Below are 17,328 nucleotides of genomic sequence, written 5' to 3'. Positions count from 1 at the left end.
ATGAGAATTGTGTGATTTTTTTATTTATTTATTTATTTATTTTTGCATTAAGCAGCAAAATAACTTTTTGCACAAGACAATGCTCATCCTTCAAACTGACTTTTGCATGTGTGCACATTTTAATCCTAATGCTAAAACAATGATACTTTGTGCAGCTCTAATACTGTATATTACAGTATAAAGTATAGGAAAGTATTTAAATATCATCTGATTTTTATTAATCTGCCGTTACTCATGCATTGTGCATATTTTTACCATATCAGCCGCCCCTAAATCTGACATGTTTGTTTCTTGTGAGAGCCCAGACACAATTCTGCATTTAGCCTCTTCACTCATGTAAGAAGGGAGGGATTGGAGAAAGGTAGAATGGGGAGGGAGGAGGGGGCTGAGCTGATTTCCTCCCTCTGCTCTGCAGGTATCACACCTTATCATTTCATCTGCACTTAGTGGATAGAGGGAGGGTGTCCACCAAAAGCCTGTGTGTCTTTTTATTTATATATATATATAAACCTAAGCTAAGCACACCCACAGTTACATAGCCTGTAGACATGTAGAAATGACTGGAGAGAGGAAGGACCTGTTGACTTAAGCTCCGCACTGCCAAAAAGAGCCTCCGGATCAAGAGCTATCTATGATTTACATCAACTGCAGGAACACACCGGGCTCGGATAACAGAGACCTGCCAAGTAAGGAAATATTTAAACATTTAAATGAATCCTGTTTTTCCTGTTTTAAAAAATGTAGGAAAGCCCTTAAACTGTAAGATGTTTAATCTGATATTAAGTCTTACAATCCAATAATTAATGTGTATTACTCAAAAGTAAATACTATAAAACTGTTGTGCAAGTTCTCATTTAAAGTTATCACTACTGATGACAGACATCACAGACGAATGTTAGAATTATATGTCATGTGATTCATAACTCATTAAATTTTTTTTTTTTACATTTTCAGACATAATTTCAATCTGGCAGTTATTATATATATATATATATATTTCCAAATGTTATGATAAACTGACCACTAAAAATCCCCCAAAATGACTATAAATGTATAATTCAATTTAATCTATTGACATCTATTTAGATGTTTTTTTAATACTGTAAATTTGCAGTTCGTGAGAAACAGTAAAATGTATTTGTGTGAAAATAACAGTAATTTGAGATATTTTACTTTTATTTAAATATTGCAGTACATAAACCACTTTGTATATAACTGTACAAAAAGTTGCTTAATTAACGTTAAAGTTATAGTTATTTAACTATGTTTTAAACAGTATAAGCAAAATGAAGGGGACAACTTCTTAAACCAATTTTTTTTGTATGCAATTCAATTTTCTTAAGAAGCTTACCATCAGAATAAGAGTAAGGTTATTATTACATTAAATTCTTACATGCATAATTTCTGTCATAGTTGATTATTTTTTTTAAGAGTTAAAGTAAAAGCTTTAAACAGTGTATTAATAGAAGTTTATGTAACATTTTCTCTTTTTAATTTTTTTTTTTTTTGAGTTTTTAAACTTTGAAATACCTCTATTAAGCAATGCATACAGTATACCAGTAAATAACCATCAATCTTCATACCACAGTTAACCTAATAATGCTATAACTCTGCAACCCTAATTGTGATCTCTGGTTCAAAATCAACTCAGGTTTATTGTAGCATTACATAAGTACAGGTGTACATGTGAGTGAAAAATTGCATTATCCAGCTTTGTATGCAGAAAGAACAATATATAAACATCGTAAAATAAAAAATGGAATATATGCACTTAAACTTACGCTATAAACATACATTATTTTACAGTTGAGTGTACCCACTAAACATTAGACGTCTTATGGACGTGAAGATCATGTCTATATTGCGTCGGTCGGTCCAAGACCAATTCTGTACGTCTACACAACGTGCAAACTAGGTCCGCTATTTGGACGTCTAACTATGACCCCACTTGGACGTCAATATGCAGTTAAACATTTGAACGTCGGACTAGGTCACTTTTTTGGACGTCATGGGGACGTCTAATACAGGTGCAGGAAATTAACATTATTTAAGAATATATTTATTTTTAAATGTATGTCAAAATTGTTGTTATCAATATTGTTAATCACTATGAATATAGATTATTTATGATTAAGCATCATTTATTTCTAATTATTTATTTGAGTATTATATTTTTTATCTATTTAATTAATTAACGAATGTAGGTATTTATTTACGTATGTTTTTATTTTTATTTGGAAATGCAATTTATGTGGAAAATTGTTAAGTTGATTTCAACCAGTCAACGCCACTCTGATTTGCTGAGACCGCACGTCATCATAAACTCCACTCTGATATGCCGAGGCAAAACACGCTAAATATTTTTTGGCTGCTGCAGTAGCTCAGCTCAGCTCAGCTCAGCTCATTCAGTTCATTCAGTTCAGCTCCGCTCCGGACCGGACTCAGCTGCCAAGCTATAAGGTAAGACGATATGTATAAGTTAATGTATTTGTAGTGTTAGTTGTTTTAGCTCTGTGGTCTTAAATCATCTGAACCTGCTGGTGTTGCCTCTCTTCCCAGGCAGTTAGCTAACTAGCTAGCTAGCTAACGATAGCTAAACAGTGGCCATAGTTAAAATGGAATTGGAATTACTTTTGAGAACGACCGTAATGCAAATAATATTTACTGTAACCGAAGCTTTAACGTAGAAGCATTGTCCGGTCATTAAGTCAATGCACTAACCAGAGCTAGGCTGATAAGCCAATCTAAGCTATATCAAAGAACCGTCTTTGGCTAAATTCGCTAAGCTAGCGTTAAGTTATATAAGTTTGTGGCACCCACAATTAACCTAGGCAACTGGGGGCAATATCAAGTGCATTTTGAATAGCCTGAAGAAGTAAGTTTATGTTAATATTACATAAATAAGGCAATTTAAAATAGTTTGTTGTGGGAAAACATTTATTAAAATAGCTTAATATGATGTGTGAGAATTAAAACGGCATGATAATTCTCGTCAGGTGTTAAATGTGTATTCCCGCCGTTAGCTTAGCGTTAGCTAAGCCATAGTGTGAAGAAGTAAGTTTATGTGAATATTACATAAATAAGGCAATTTAAAATAGTTTGTTGTGGGAAAACATTTATTAAAATAGCTTAATATGGTGTGTGAGAATTAAAACAGCACGATAATTCTGGTCAGGTGTTAAATGTGTATTCCTGCCTTTAGCTTAGCGTTAGCTTAGCGTTAGCTAAGCCATAGCATGAAGAAGTAAGTTTATGTTAATATTACATAAATAAGGCAATTTAAAATAGTTTGTTGTGGGAAAAAAATTATTAAAATGGCTTAATATGATGTGTGAGAATTAAAACGGCAGGATAATTCTCGTCAGGTGTTAAATGTGTATTCCCGCCTTTAGCTTAGCGTTAGCTTAGCGTTAGCTTAGCGTTAGCTAAGCCATAGCATGACGAAGTAAGTTTATGTGAATATTACATAAATAAGGCAATTTTAAATAGTTTGTTGTGGGACAAAATTAATTAAAATAGCTTAATATGATGTGTGAGAATTAAAACGGCACGATAATTCTCGTCAGGTGTTAAATGTGTAACTGTTATTCCCGCCGTTAGCTTAGCGTTAGCTAAGCCATAGTGTGAAGAAGTAAGTTTATGTGAATATTACATAAATAAGGCAATTTAAAATAGTTTGTTGTGGGAAAACATTTATTAAAATAGCTTAATATGATGTGTGAGAATTAAAACGGCAGGATAATTCTCGTCAGATGTTAAATGTGTATTCCCGCCGTTAGCTTAGAGTTAGCTAAGCCATAGTGTGAAGAAGTAAGTTTATGTGAATATTACATAAATAAGGCAATTTAAAATAGTTTGTTGTGGGACAAAAATAAATGGCCATCTTCAACATTTTCTGAGATTTCTAATTTGTCTTTTTCTACTTGTGCAGATGGAGTCATGAAATGTGACGGGACAGCCACCGAGGACTTCATACTTCGGAGCATCTCAAACATGCACCACAAAGACGTGGAGGACACACCGCTGTCTCTCAGGACCTAGAATCTTAATGAAAGTATAATGATGTTAAGGGAAGGTGTAATGGAAAGGTGTGATAGTGTTGAGGGAAGGTGTAATAGTGTTGAGGGAAGGGGTAATGTTAAAGGTGTAATAGTGTTGAGGGACGGTGTAATGTTAAAGGTGTAATAGTGTTAAGGGAAGGTATAATATTGTTAAGGGAAGGTGTAATGCAGGGGTCTCAAACTCATTTTTGCCGAGGGCCACATTGACATATTGGCTGTCCTCTGAGGGCCAGATGTAACTTATAAATATAAGAAAATGTAACCAGATGTAATATAAAATGAATGTAATTACTCCTTAATGTTAAATAACTCTCAATATACTATTTATTCAATCAAATATTACAGTTGCATGGAAAAATGTTTGCTTGTTGCTCTATTAACATAAATCCTTTTAATTTGTCATGTTATGAAATCCAAAAACTCCATCAATCAAGAACCAAACTATTCAAGTGAATAGAAATTACATCAAGTACAAGTTATATTAACTTTGATCAAAACGTTTGATACTGAAATAAGGCTTAATAAATATAAAATCAAAAATTGTGAGCTGTGACAGATTTAGCATTTCCTCAGATTTAGCAGTTCCTCATCCAACCACTAGTGGGAGCTGCAGCAGCAGCACCACAAGCCCGCAGTCTTTGCTTAGTCAGAGCTACAGCCCAGCCACGGGCTACAGGACTCAGCTGAGCCAGTCTGGAGCGTTTTGAAATTTTTTAAGTTCTTCTGTGTATGAAATAAAATAACCCCACTAACCGGATAATACAGCTCTCTACAGTTCATCTTTCAGCCCAAGCAGCTAACAGCAGCAGTTTAGAGCAGCGTCACGGAGGCACTGCTGGGATTACATTATAAACAGGTCAGTTAGCGCGCTGCTAACCTCAGGATGTTTATAACTACGGAGTTTAGTGGACACACCATGGCTGCAAGGTTAGACTGTTGAAGGCTACTGAAGACTACTAAAGCAGGCAACGCAGCGTAAGCAAACAAAAAACACACACACCAAAATACAAGTTAAGATAAAATATGAAAACGAACATAATAAAGCATAAATAATTACATTGAATTGCGGGCCAGATGTATGTTTATTTTGTTAACCCGTGAGGGGCCGTATGAAACCGCGTGGGCCGGTACTTTGAGACCCCTGGTGTAATGTAAAGGTGTAATAGTGTTGAGGGAAGGTATAATATTGTTAAGGGAAGGTGTAATGTTAAAGGTGTAATAGTTTTGAGGGAAGGTGTAATGTTAAAGGTGTAATAGTGTTAAGGGAAGGTGTAATGTAAAGGTGTAATAGTGTTAAGGGAAGGTATAATATTGTTAAGGGAAGGTGTAATGTAAAGCTGTAATAGTTTTAAGGGAAGGTAAATGTTTAGTGAAATTGTTATGGTGTGAATCTAAGGTGTATGTTATGTTGATGTAAAATAAAGGCATTAAACCCAAATGAGATTTACTCATTATGTTTATTATTATATTAATGTTTCCCCAAACAGAAAGGGTCAATTTAAAGTCAACAGTGGTAAGATGGGGGTAATTAATTTATCCCTTGCTTTTACTGGTTCTTTGCAGGTTAACATGTTTTGGAAAAAGTGAGAGGGTTGAAATGCAATTTATTTGTAAAGCATATTGTGTATAACTAACGTGCATAACTAGTTCCAGAAGGTTGTGAACCTGTTCCAGTAATTGTTTGGCTTAGCTTTGTATGCGTTTCCAGTTAACTGCTGAAGCTGGAACAATGGAACAGTTGCCACCGTCTGAAATGGCACTACAGTTATGCAGGGAGCCTCAAAGTAGTTGGTCTATAAAAACGTATACATGTAAATTTCACGTAGAAAAGACGTCCACAACGACTTAATTTAAACTAGAATTAGCCCTTATCCGGAGGTCTGGGGGACGTCAATACTGGACGTGCAGAAGACGTCAGAAAAAAGACGTCGTCTGGCGTCACAGTCTGCACCTTCAGGAGACCTAAATTGGACGTGCAAAAATGACCTAGAAAAGACGTCGTTTCAACGTCTCTTTGTTTAGTGGGTATATGTCCCTTTGACTATATTGATGTTACATTGCGACTCTAACATTACATTTGGAAATTGTAAATTTGTTAAATTTGTAAAATTGTAACATTGTGAAACTGTAAACTTAGCTGCCACTATGATCAGGAGATTGCAGGTTTGAATCCTGATCTTGTAGCTTGTCATCAGCTATCAGAGCCCTGAGAGAGCACAATTGGCCTTGCTCTCTCTGGTTGGGTAGATGGAGCTTTTTTCCTTCATCACTTTAAAGGCATCTGTGAGCTGATGTGTCAGAGACAAGTCGCTGCGCTTTTGTCCGAGTGCGCTATGAGGCGGGATGACTTTACATAGGAGGAAGTATGTGCTAGTCTTCACCTTCCTGGTGTTCAGGCATTTCTAGTGATAGGGGAGTCATGATAAGTGGGTTGGGTAATTGGCTGTGTAAATTGGGAGTAAATAGGATACAATTTTGAAATACAATTATTTAAAAAAATTGGTTTCATTTATCATTATTGAATATGCATTATATCTTTACAATTAACCATTTCACATTAAAAAACAACAATACTTACTGTATATATACTGACTATATTAACCTGACAGCCATTGAATTATGTAGTACTGTAATTCTGGAAAATCAGTATATTAGTAATATTCTTAAATATTTTCTTAATTGTCCAGTGTTTCTCTACATGTGTATTCCAGAGAAATGGCTGCTGACCACTCGCCCGGCTCCTACACACGGCCTCTGGCCTTCAGCTTATCAGTGGACCACCAGTGCCCCCCGTTCAGAGACGCTTTGAGTTTACCGCTCCACTTTGAACAGACTTACCTGGAGCCAGTGTACAGCCACAGGTATAACGGACACTTCTCCTACCTGCCCTTCCCCGGCCACCTGGCCATGTACGACTACTCCTTTGAGCCGGCCTTCATTCGCAAACGAAACGAGCGCGAGAGGCAGAGGGTGAGGTGTGTGAACGAGGGATATGCCAGACTGCGAGAGCACCTGCCCCATGAGTTCGAGGATAAAAGACTCAGCAAGGTGGAGACACTTCGAGCGGCCATCAGCTACATCAAACACCTGCAGAACCTTCTGGAGCTGCGATTGCCTGAAGCGATTGCAGAGCTTTCAGCCGGGAGCGAGAGAGGGCCTGCGGTCAGTACGCAGCTCCCAGAGTGTAACAGTGATGGAGAGTCTAAACACAGCCTGAGTGACCACGGGGAAACCTGCTACTGAACAGACTGTGCTGTGCAGATGCTGGACATGCTAATGGCAATGATGCTAATGTGCCCATAATGATCTGCAGTATTGAACTGTTGAACAGGAACTGTATGACTGGAGAACGACAGTCTTTGTGAAGTAATTTTGAATGTTGTGAATGACTGTTTGGACAATTTAGGGCAGTTTCCCAGACAGGGATTAAGCCTAGTCTTGGACTATACAGCATTTTAAATGGAGATTTTACATTGACAGGAATATATAGGCCAGGTTTAATCCTGTCTCAAAAACCGACCCAATATATTTGTGGGGATTTCTTACCAGTAACAATCAACAGACATTTTAACCCTTTTAGATCCTGCATCCATTACAATTGACAACACTTTTCGCAATGCTTTGTTGCACATAACACTAATTGAGGACTGTTTTTAATCAGAATAGGCTATAAACAAGCCAAAGAAAAGGTTTAAAAACCAATAAAACAAACGCTTAGCCCTGCCCACTGCCCACTGGAAAAAAAAAAAAAAAACACAGTACTAGAGCCAAAGAGGCAAAGTAAAAAAGCAATTTTTTTTACTAATTGTATGTAATTTAGAACATTTTTCATGTTAATTTTTGTGTTTAGGGATCTAAAATAAAAATGTTAATTAAAGGCTTCCAATCCAATAGACATAAAAAAAACAGTTACTTGTTTTAGTTAATTGGATTTAATGTTCATATAGATTTTATATTATAATATTAAAGTCTTCCTTTGTAAGCATTACAGTGAAAAAAATGATTCAGGTCAGAATGAGTTAAATGCCAAATATTAAAATACAGTATGGGGCAGTTTCCAGAGACAGGGATTAAGCCTAGTATTGGACTAAACAGCATTTTAAATGGTGATTTTTACATTAACAGGAAAATATAGGCAAGGCCCAATCCTGTCTGGAAAACTGGCCCTATATGTTTGTTGGGATTTCTTACTAATAAAATTCAAGAGACATTTTAAATATTAAAATAGAGTATGGGGCAGTTTAAAGAGACAAGGATTAAGTCTAGTCTTGGACTAAACAGCATTTTAAATAGCGATTTCACATTGAGAGGAAAATAACAGGCTTAATCCTGTCTCGAAAACGTTGTCTTCATCAATAAGAACTATTTATCCCTTTGTAAAGTCACTTATAGGGGCCTAAAACACATTTTATCCACTGTTGTGATACCTGTAGGAGAACTCCAATACAGCACTGCATCCCTCTGCATTTTATCTACTGGAAAGGCTAATCTTTAGAACTGTCTATCAGGGGTAGCATGCTATAGAAGAATAGCAGAATTGCATCCAGAGATGGGTGCAGATTCAGACACATTATCAAAATGTCTTAATCCAGAGGGATTAGCATCATAATTTTATTGCAGGAAGGGACACTAAAGATGGACAGCCAAATGTGTATAATTGTTGCCACTCTAAAAGGCACTTTAGCAACGTTTTTTAAACCATTGGGCATCAGAGGGAGTGTTTGCCCCTCCTGCCAATAATGTCATATAGTGTAATTTAGGTCTGATTAAAAAATGTATGATTTTTTTAAACTGTGCATTTGGATTTGTTGAAAAAAACAGTGTGTTATGTTTGATTAGCTACAGAAGCTATGTTCACTACTTCTTAGTAAAGTAATAGATAAGGCAGTGATTCTGTGGTCAGAAAGTGTCCATTCACTGGCTGTTCAAAAAAGCAAAGATGATGTGCAATGTCAATGTAAATCAAGGAAACCAGAAAAAAACATGATTTCATAAAGAAAAAATATTTTTGTTTTTACCCTAAATTTTTGTGAGTGCCAAATTACCATTTTCTAAAAGATTCACATCTAAAAGATTCTATTTTATAGCATGTAATTTATTTTTCTGTATTAGTAACATGTTAAATGACTTGTATAAACTTGGGGAAAAACAACTGGCAATAAAAAAAAGTTTGATATGCGACAAATTATGTTTTTTTGTAGGTAACTTATTTTGTAAATATATTCCCTCGTCATTAATCAGCAATTAAGCGAGACTCTCTTAACTCTGTGAGGAACTGCATTAGTTCAGGCTCGCTTGGTTTTCATGATCATGTAATCTACAATCAAAACCCCAGGCAAGGTCTGGAGTGTCCTCCTGAGAAACCCAGGGCTGATAAATAAAGGTAAAATGATTGCAGCGCAGGTGAAAGAGGTTGCAGGGCTTTGTTTGTTCGGCTGTTCATGAACTCAATTAATGAGCTCTTACCCAAAGCTCTTTTCACACAGGATTAAATCACTGCAGACTCTGGTAATTATTACTGACATGTGCAATTATTACCAGCATCGATGTTTCATTCAGACAGGATTAGCGGGTTTTTATATTATTTACTGAGGTTGCTGGAGAAAAATGTAAGCAACACACATCATTAAATGTACCAGGTTAGGTGTGACAATTAAGAGGTCCAGGCACAAAATTGGACATGTTTCCTTAATTCTGGGTCTGAACACTGAATCTTTGACTCTTTAGAAAACAGACATGAAAGTAAAGTAGAAAACATGCAAATAATATGAATGCAAATGCTCTTAATGAGATCAATTTCACACAAAATCTTAAAGAAGGGTAAACGTAGCAATAGTACCGATGAACCATAAACTTTCAGCCATAACATTCACCCGGCACTGCATTAAAAACAGGCATTATACTGTACTAGAAATTACTGCATTGGCTCAGGAACACTTCCAGTTCCATTAATTTTCACTGAGGCTTAAATTCTTTAAAAATATGCTTAATTCTTTTTTTGGAAAGAATTAAGTTGCCATGTCCTCCGGCTCAAGAGGAGGGGGACCATCCAGCTTGTTATCAGTGCACAGTTCAGCTACTGTGAGCAAGCTTACACATCCGGAAAGACTCTATTAATGCAGAATGTTGTATAGAGATTTTAGAACAACATTACTTTTATGGAAGGCCTTGTGTATTTTAGCAAGACACTGCTAAAACACATACTAAATGGTTTACAGTTTATGCTGAGCTGGTCAGCCTGCAGTCCAGACCTTTCACCAATTGAAAATATTTGACGCTGTTATCAAATAAAAAATCCTGCAAAGCAGCTACAAATCAGTCAAGAATGGGATAAAATTCCTCTCACAAAACTAACTGCTTTCCTCAGATTCAAGACATTTACAGTCCACTGTTAAAAGAAGAGAGGGTGCTACACAATGGAAGATATGGCCTTGTCCCAACTTCAGATCAGTTGCTGCCCTCAAGTTCTAAATGAAATGGTATTTTTTATCGTTTCAATCATTGCATTCTGTTTTTAATTACACTTACTTATATTTTACTCAGCATCTTGATTTTTAGTTTGCATGTCCAGGCCTAGTTTTAAAGGAAAAGAGCAATGCAATATACACTGCCCGGCCAAAAAAAATTAAAAATCGCCACCTGGATTTAAGTAAGTGAATGATGTGGGGTTGATGCTGCAGTTGGTCAGGTCTAGGTTCAGCAACAGTATGTGCTAAAAGAATGAGGTCAGCTGACTACCTGAATATACTGAATATAGACCAGGTTATTCCATCAATGGATTTTTTCTTCCCTGATGACACGGGCATATTCCAAGATGACAATGCCAGGATTCATGGGTCTGGAATTGTGAAAGAGTGGTTCAGGGAGCATGAGGTCATCATTTTTAAACATGGATTGCTCACCACAGAGTCCAGACCTTAACCCCATTGAGAATCTTTGGGATGTGCTGGATGGAGAAGACTTTGTGCAGCGGTCAGACTCTACCATCATCAATGCTGCAAGATCTTGATGAAAAATTAATGCAACACTAGATTAAAAAAAATCTTGTGACATTGCAGAAGCTTATCAAAACAATGCCACAGCCGAAAAAATCTAAAGACGGTCCAACAAAATATTAGTGTGTGAACTTTTTTTTGGCCAGGCAGTGTATTTTCCCTAACTAACATAGGGTACTGAGCAATTCCAAACATCCTTTAGTCACTGCAGCCACGGGTGAATGTTTCAATGTGTTGTAGTTCCAAGTTGTAGTCCAGCACAATGGTTATTAGTGATTAAGTCACCACTACTGTTACTAAAAATAGATATAGAAGGCAATGACTTTGGCACATCTTATTTAAAAAAAACATCCAATGACCTTCAGGAAATGTGGATGCTGCCACTTTTTGTTAGACCATGTTGTTATCTAATTGATTGATGTTTTAGACTTGGCTTTTGAAATGTCAGTGAGTTTGGATGGATCGTAAATCTAAATGAGTATTGGTCTGAGCTCAAATATAAACAAACTCCATGATTTAAAGCCCTATCTCTGGGAGATAAAAAATTAAGATAAGAAGATATATCGTATTTTGATAGCAAAACTTCTATTAATGCCTACCAGCATAGTACATGACCCAAAATACACATTAGGATGAATCAGTCTGAGATTTCAAATTTGATATAGGGGCATAATTCAAGCATACTGGTTGCTAGGTGAAACATTTTGACATTTTGATTAAAAGATCCAACGATTTGGCAGCAATACTTTTGATCAGTTTGTGTCATCAATGCTTAGTATTAAGCACGGAGAGGAAGCGGTGAAAAAACCTAATAAACCATGAAAAACGGTTTAACCTTCAATCCACAAATCAAAGTTAAAGCAAAGTGTCATGCAAAGAAGAAGCTACTTGTCTACACAATCCTGAAACTGCAGCGTCTTCTGAATGTCGACAGCTGTCAAGGTTGCATTCAGTCAGTGATGCACCAGAAATTGACCTGAACACTCCTTATTTCGAGACCACCACACCCACTGATGTATATTCACAAGCACTGTTGCTATTTAAATTATGCAGACGCAAGGTAAGATAGCAATTAGCATCACAATGCACCTTGCACAGAGTGTAAAATAGGACCCCAAGACATCTTGGCAGTGAATTGTCAACAGGCGCATCCCCAACACTTGTACACCCCCGCTTTCTATACACCCATGGACATGCAGCAGTGCACAAACCCATAGCAAGTGACTGCTGGTAGCTGTGTAAGCTTTTACATCAACAGTAAACAGAATAAATATGCATGAAAGAGAAGGTCACTTTCCTCTGCTGAGAAGTGTTGGACATGTCCAGGTAGCTGGGCCTTGAAATTGCAATGCACCAAATCAGAGCACAGCTGGCTCTTAAGGGAAATGGCAAGAAACATGCTGATTATATAATTTCACGTTACAGCCAAAACACACCTTAATAAATTTAGAGAATTAGTACATTATGCATTATGCATGTTTCAAGCCACTCAAAGCATACTTTTCCTGTCGTTACAATAGCAAAGACACACTGACACCCTAAATCAGGGGTCGGCAATTAAGTTTGGCCGTGGGTTAATATATTTTCCAATCCACTTTGTGGGCCACGAAAAAATAAATTCTGTTTTGGAAAATGAAGTATAATGGAACTATACTTATACTTAGTATAATAGAGTGCTACAGACTAGTAACTTTCCAGCCCAGAGGGTTGTTGAACCCAATAGCAGAACAGTTGATCTCAAAGCAGGTAAACCCAGGAAGAAAGGAAAAAATAAAACCATCGCTCCTCATGCAGGATCGAACCCATGGCGTCAGGGTCGTGGTCCAATACACTACCACTGCCCCAGCTAGTGAATTGGGACAGGGCTGGGAAAATTCGCCATTATCAGAAGAAAAGGTGCCCAAGAATGTGTGGAAAAATGAGAACGAGTGGAAATTAACGCCGAGCGCGACAGAAAGACAGAAGAGGTATGTAAACAAAAGCTCAACAGAGAAGCATAACATTTTTTTTTGTTCATTATCATTCATCACAGTTCAAACAACCTCACAGGCCAGATGTTTTCATGCTTGCGGGCCACCTATTGCCGATCCCTGCCCCAAATTAAGCTGCATGGTAGAGCAGTTGACAGTTCGAAAAAAAATCGCTACAATATGGCCCATTGTCTCTTTCAGGAAAAGCCTTTGCAGATTTCAATAAGACAATGCTAAACCATATACTGCATCCATCACAACAACATGACCCTCCAGGAGAAGAGTCCATATACTGAGCTGGCCTGCCTACATCCCCAAAACCTCCCGAAACTCCAGCCAGTGGTCTTCTCACTTCTCAGATTTCTTAAACACAAAGGAAGGCTTTTTGCATGTTGCAGTCTGAGATTTCAGTCTGATATAGGTGCAAATTCAAGTATATTTGTTTCTAGGCCAAAAGTTTGATTAAAAGAAAGATTTGGCAGCAATCCTTTTCATCAGCCTGTATCACATTCGCCATCTCTTCCCCGCTCTCCTGTAAGTGCTCTTCAAAGAATGGTCTGGTTAATAGTTCCTGATATGCTTGTTATTAAGCAAGGAGAGGAAGCGGTGGAAAACACTAAAATGAAGCCACAAAAATGCAATCCCCCTCCATTCCCCCCAAACAAAACCCAACCCCATTCCTTATTTATCCTTCACGCTTTAGCGAACCTGCATGGAAGTGGTTTGCTTTTCCTATTGCTGATCTAACCCCCAATCCGCTAAACACCCAGGCTGACTGGGGGATCATGGGAGGAGAGGAGAGTGCACCAGCAGAGCGCAGGCCAAGTGAACCATAGAGAGACGGAAGAATGATTTTCACCATCGCAGAAGCATGACAGGTCCAACAAAAGGTGTTTACGGCGTCCGTGTGAATAAGAGGCGGTAATTAACCAAAGTTGCTGGTACCCTGGCCTTGATGGTTCAGTGGCAGGCTGCCGGGGAGTTACACACTTTAAAGCCTGCATTAGGATGCCTATGCGCACCCACAAAGATGTTTATCAGCCTCTGAATTCCTCAGTAGCAGATCTATAACTGCGGTTTCTTTTTGCCGTGTAAGTTCATGGAACACTACGCATGCATGGGAGCTACAAGGTGAAGCAGTTTTCATCTGCAAACAGATAGAAAGAGAGAGAGAGAGAGAGAGAGAGAGAGAGAGAGAGAGAGAGAGACATCAATAAATCAAAAGTTCAATCATCTGCCAAAAGGGCAATATGCAGCCAGAGACAGCATATACTGTAGACTGGCATGCAAAGAACAGGACCTCCCAGCCAAAACTGTTGTTATTTTGAATAGTTAATTTAGTAGATAATTCAGATTTAAAGCAAGATTAGTGTATTTGTTGGTTTTGCACACATTTAAAATACAGATTTGAGCACTCACTTATTCACAATCATCCTTAGAAAAAAGCATGCTGTGTAAATCTTAATATTTAAAGCTCATAATTACTCTGATTCCTCAAACATTCAATGAGCTGCCATGGGCTCCTCTAATCAGCTGCCTAGCATACTGGAAATATATGCCAAAAAACAAGAAAAAGCTCATAATGTAATTATAAAAAATGCAGATAACAGGCCAGAAAACTTTTTATAGGTTTGATACAAAGATACAAAGCACTGCAAAAGAGGGTTACCATGCTAGTGTGGAAGCCCCTCCTTCATGAGGAGATCTGCACATGCACAGTAGCCATTGTTGAGTCAAATGACACAAACTGTTTACAAGGTTTTAATCAGATTTTATCTGTGATGTAAAATATGTTGTTGACATGGCAACCTGACCTTAATTTTAGAGTATTTGGGTCTGTCCCCTTTCAAACAGATTGAAGGCTGGTCTTGTATGAGACAATACAATTTCCGGTGGAGTTGAAAAAAGGCTGAGAGTGAAACCGACATGCCTAAAAATATGTTGACCTCACTCACAAGATAACACCTCACGAGATAACACTTACAGAGACAATTACTCTGATTCCTCAAACATTCATCTCTCAACATATCAACATATCTCCTCTAAGCAGCTGCCTGGGATACTGAAAATGTATGTTAACAAAACAAGAAAAGCTTATAATATAATTACGAAATTGCAGCGAACAGGCCAGGTTTGATACAAAGATACTGTGCAGTAATACCAACACAAATATGACCCTCATTTATGAGTCATCAGAAGAAAACCTTTTCTGCCAAATTACCTCAAAGGTTTTTAATAAGAAACTAATTCTGTGTAGTCATTTTTTAAAATAGACCATTTTTTGCAATGGACAAGGCTATGTTTGAAAAGAAAGGGGTCAAGAATTTAATGAAATGATCCTCTCCAGGATTTGAACCACACTAGCTGTTAAACATGGTGGTGGATCAATAATGCTTGAAAAGCTAAAGATGGGGCTTTGAATAGCTCAGCATAATATGCTCTTGAGTTCGAATCCCAGGTCATGCTGCTTTACCATCAGCAGCCGGAGTCCGAGGGAACACAACTGACTGTTCTCTCTCAAGTGTGTGTTCTCTTTGATGTGCTTCCCACATGATGCTGGCCGTCACCGCCATCTGTTGGGTGCTGTATCCGAGCCAGGTAGTTTGGAGGCATGTAGTCTTTTCCATCTTTGTGTTGCAGCCCATTACTAGAGATAGGAGGAATCCTAATGTGTGGGTGATTTAACTGGTCAATCTAAAGTGGCAAGAAAATATTGAAGATGAAAAGAAGATAGTTTAGAAAGCAGAGATTATTCTCATAAGCACACCCCTCAAAATGGCACAAACTAAGGGATTTTGCCATATGCTTTGCAATCAAACATCACATAACTAACATCTATGGTTAAAGCTTAAAAGAGCAGTGCTGCAACATGGCCCACCAAACTCATCAACTTGAAGCCTTATATGAAAAAGATTGGGCCCGACAACTGAAAGACTCTTGGCCAAATGCTGATGCATATTTAAAACATAACATCTATAAAAATCAGTCTGCTCGTGATAAACAATGAAATAGTAAACAGCAATTATGTCAAATGGTGGGTACGACACTGGAGCCAAGGCAGAACGAATGATAATGAATGAAAAAGAATAATAAGACATGAAAATGCCTTTAATTCGTGGCGAAATTAAATCAAGTGTAATTAACGCCTTGCAAATAAGATCACAAGAAATAATTGTGTATCTCATTTGCAATCACAAGAGTAACAATCATTTATGCTAATGTCTGAAGTGTATTAATAAACAATGAGCGGCAAGAAATTTGTCTCCAGAGTTCTGCATCTACCACAGGCCTCAGCTCTACTCATATATCAATGTTTAAAGAGCTCATATTCTAGATTTATCTAATTAGAATCTTCCATTGGATTCTATTTACATATAGTTAAAGTGGCAGTCCAATATTGCGTTTAATGGTACTATTGTGCTGGAACAACCATCCCTGCTTAGCCTTAGATATTCATTTTAAAAACTGGGGTGTCGGGTCGCTTTTCATGGGAGTACGCACGCATCTTTACATACTTACGTCACAGCCTCTGAAAGAGGATCCGGCTCAGTTTTACTGAATGTAAGCGGCTGGTGGAGCAATGGAGACTTCAGAAGGGGAAAAAATGTTCGGTCCAATTACCCATTCTCACCAGAGAGGGCCCTAAATCCCAAAACTTACGGACATCAGCTTTAATGATGTTTCATTCGCAACAGGTAGTCATAATTCTCTCCTACATGCACCTACACTGTCATAGGATCACATTGTACCTAATATAGTTAGTGTCCCATGATTTTTGACACATCAAATGGAAGCTAAGAATGCTGTTCTGCACTGATTGTGGATGTCATTTCTTGCAGAGTCTCTTGTCTGTTTGCACTGACAATTTTAGGTTGATTTCGCCGGTCAAGATTATTACTACACACTGTGCTGTCCACTTTGGGGTGTAATGTCTTCTATGACATTTAACTAGTACAAAATGCCCCATCCATTGTATACTCACTAGCCAATCTCTCTCATACACCTATAATTCACGTAGTATTGCCATGAGTACACTGGCCAATATTTGACCTCACTAGAGATGCAATTAAAGGATAAATCTAGTGTAAAATGGACTTAGGGTGTAATGAAACATTAACATTAGTAGACAAATTTGTTAAATACCTCACCTCAGTTTCCCCCCAGCATTCCAAAACACAACACTTTTAGCTGATGCTCCCAACAGGTTTACAATGCTAGCGATAGGGGCATCGCATAAACCTCAATCCAGTGTAATCATAACACGCAACACAGAGTATTTTCAAAGATAAAGTCCCATATTAA

General features: G+C 37.6%; 2 protein-coding genes across 2 annotated transcripts in view; both read left to right on the top strand.

Moving 5' to 3' along the window:
- terfa (telomeric repeat binding factor a) overlaps positions 1-17,328 on the top strand; it is a 285,122-nt gene that overhangs the window by 93,798 nt on the left and 173,996 nt on the right. The window lies entirely within an intron of this gene.
- On the top strand, positions 464-8,372 carry LOC103042080 (achaete-scute homolog 4). Its single transcript, XM_022671151.2, has 2 exons — positions 464-686; positions 6,775-8,372. Exons 1-2 carry the CDS (start codon positions 632-634, stop codon positions 7,302-7,304), a joined length of 585 nt encoding a protein of 194 aa, XP_022526872.2. The 5' UTR covers positions 464-631; the 3' UTR covers positions 7,305-8,372.

The sequence above is a fragment of the Astyanax mexicanus genome, chromosome 2 (assembly GCF_023375975.1).
Source record: "Astyanax mexicanus isolate ESR-SI-001 chromosome 2, AstMex3_surface, whole genome shotgun sequence".
Classification (NCBI taxonomy): Eukaryota; Metazoa; Chordata; class Actinopteri; order Characiformes; family Acestrorhamphidae; genus Astyanax; species Astyanax mexicanus.
The sequence above is the reverse complement of the archived record's forward strand: the minus strand, read 5'-3'. Positions and strand labels throughout refer to the sequence as shown.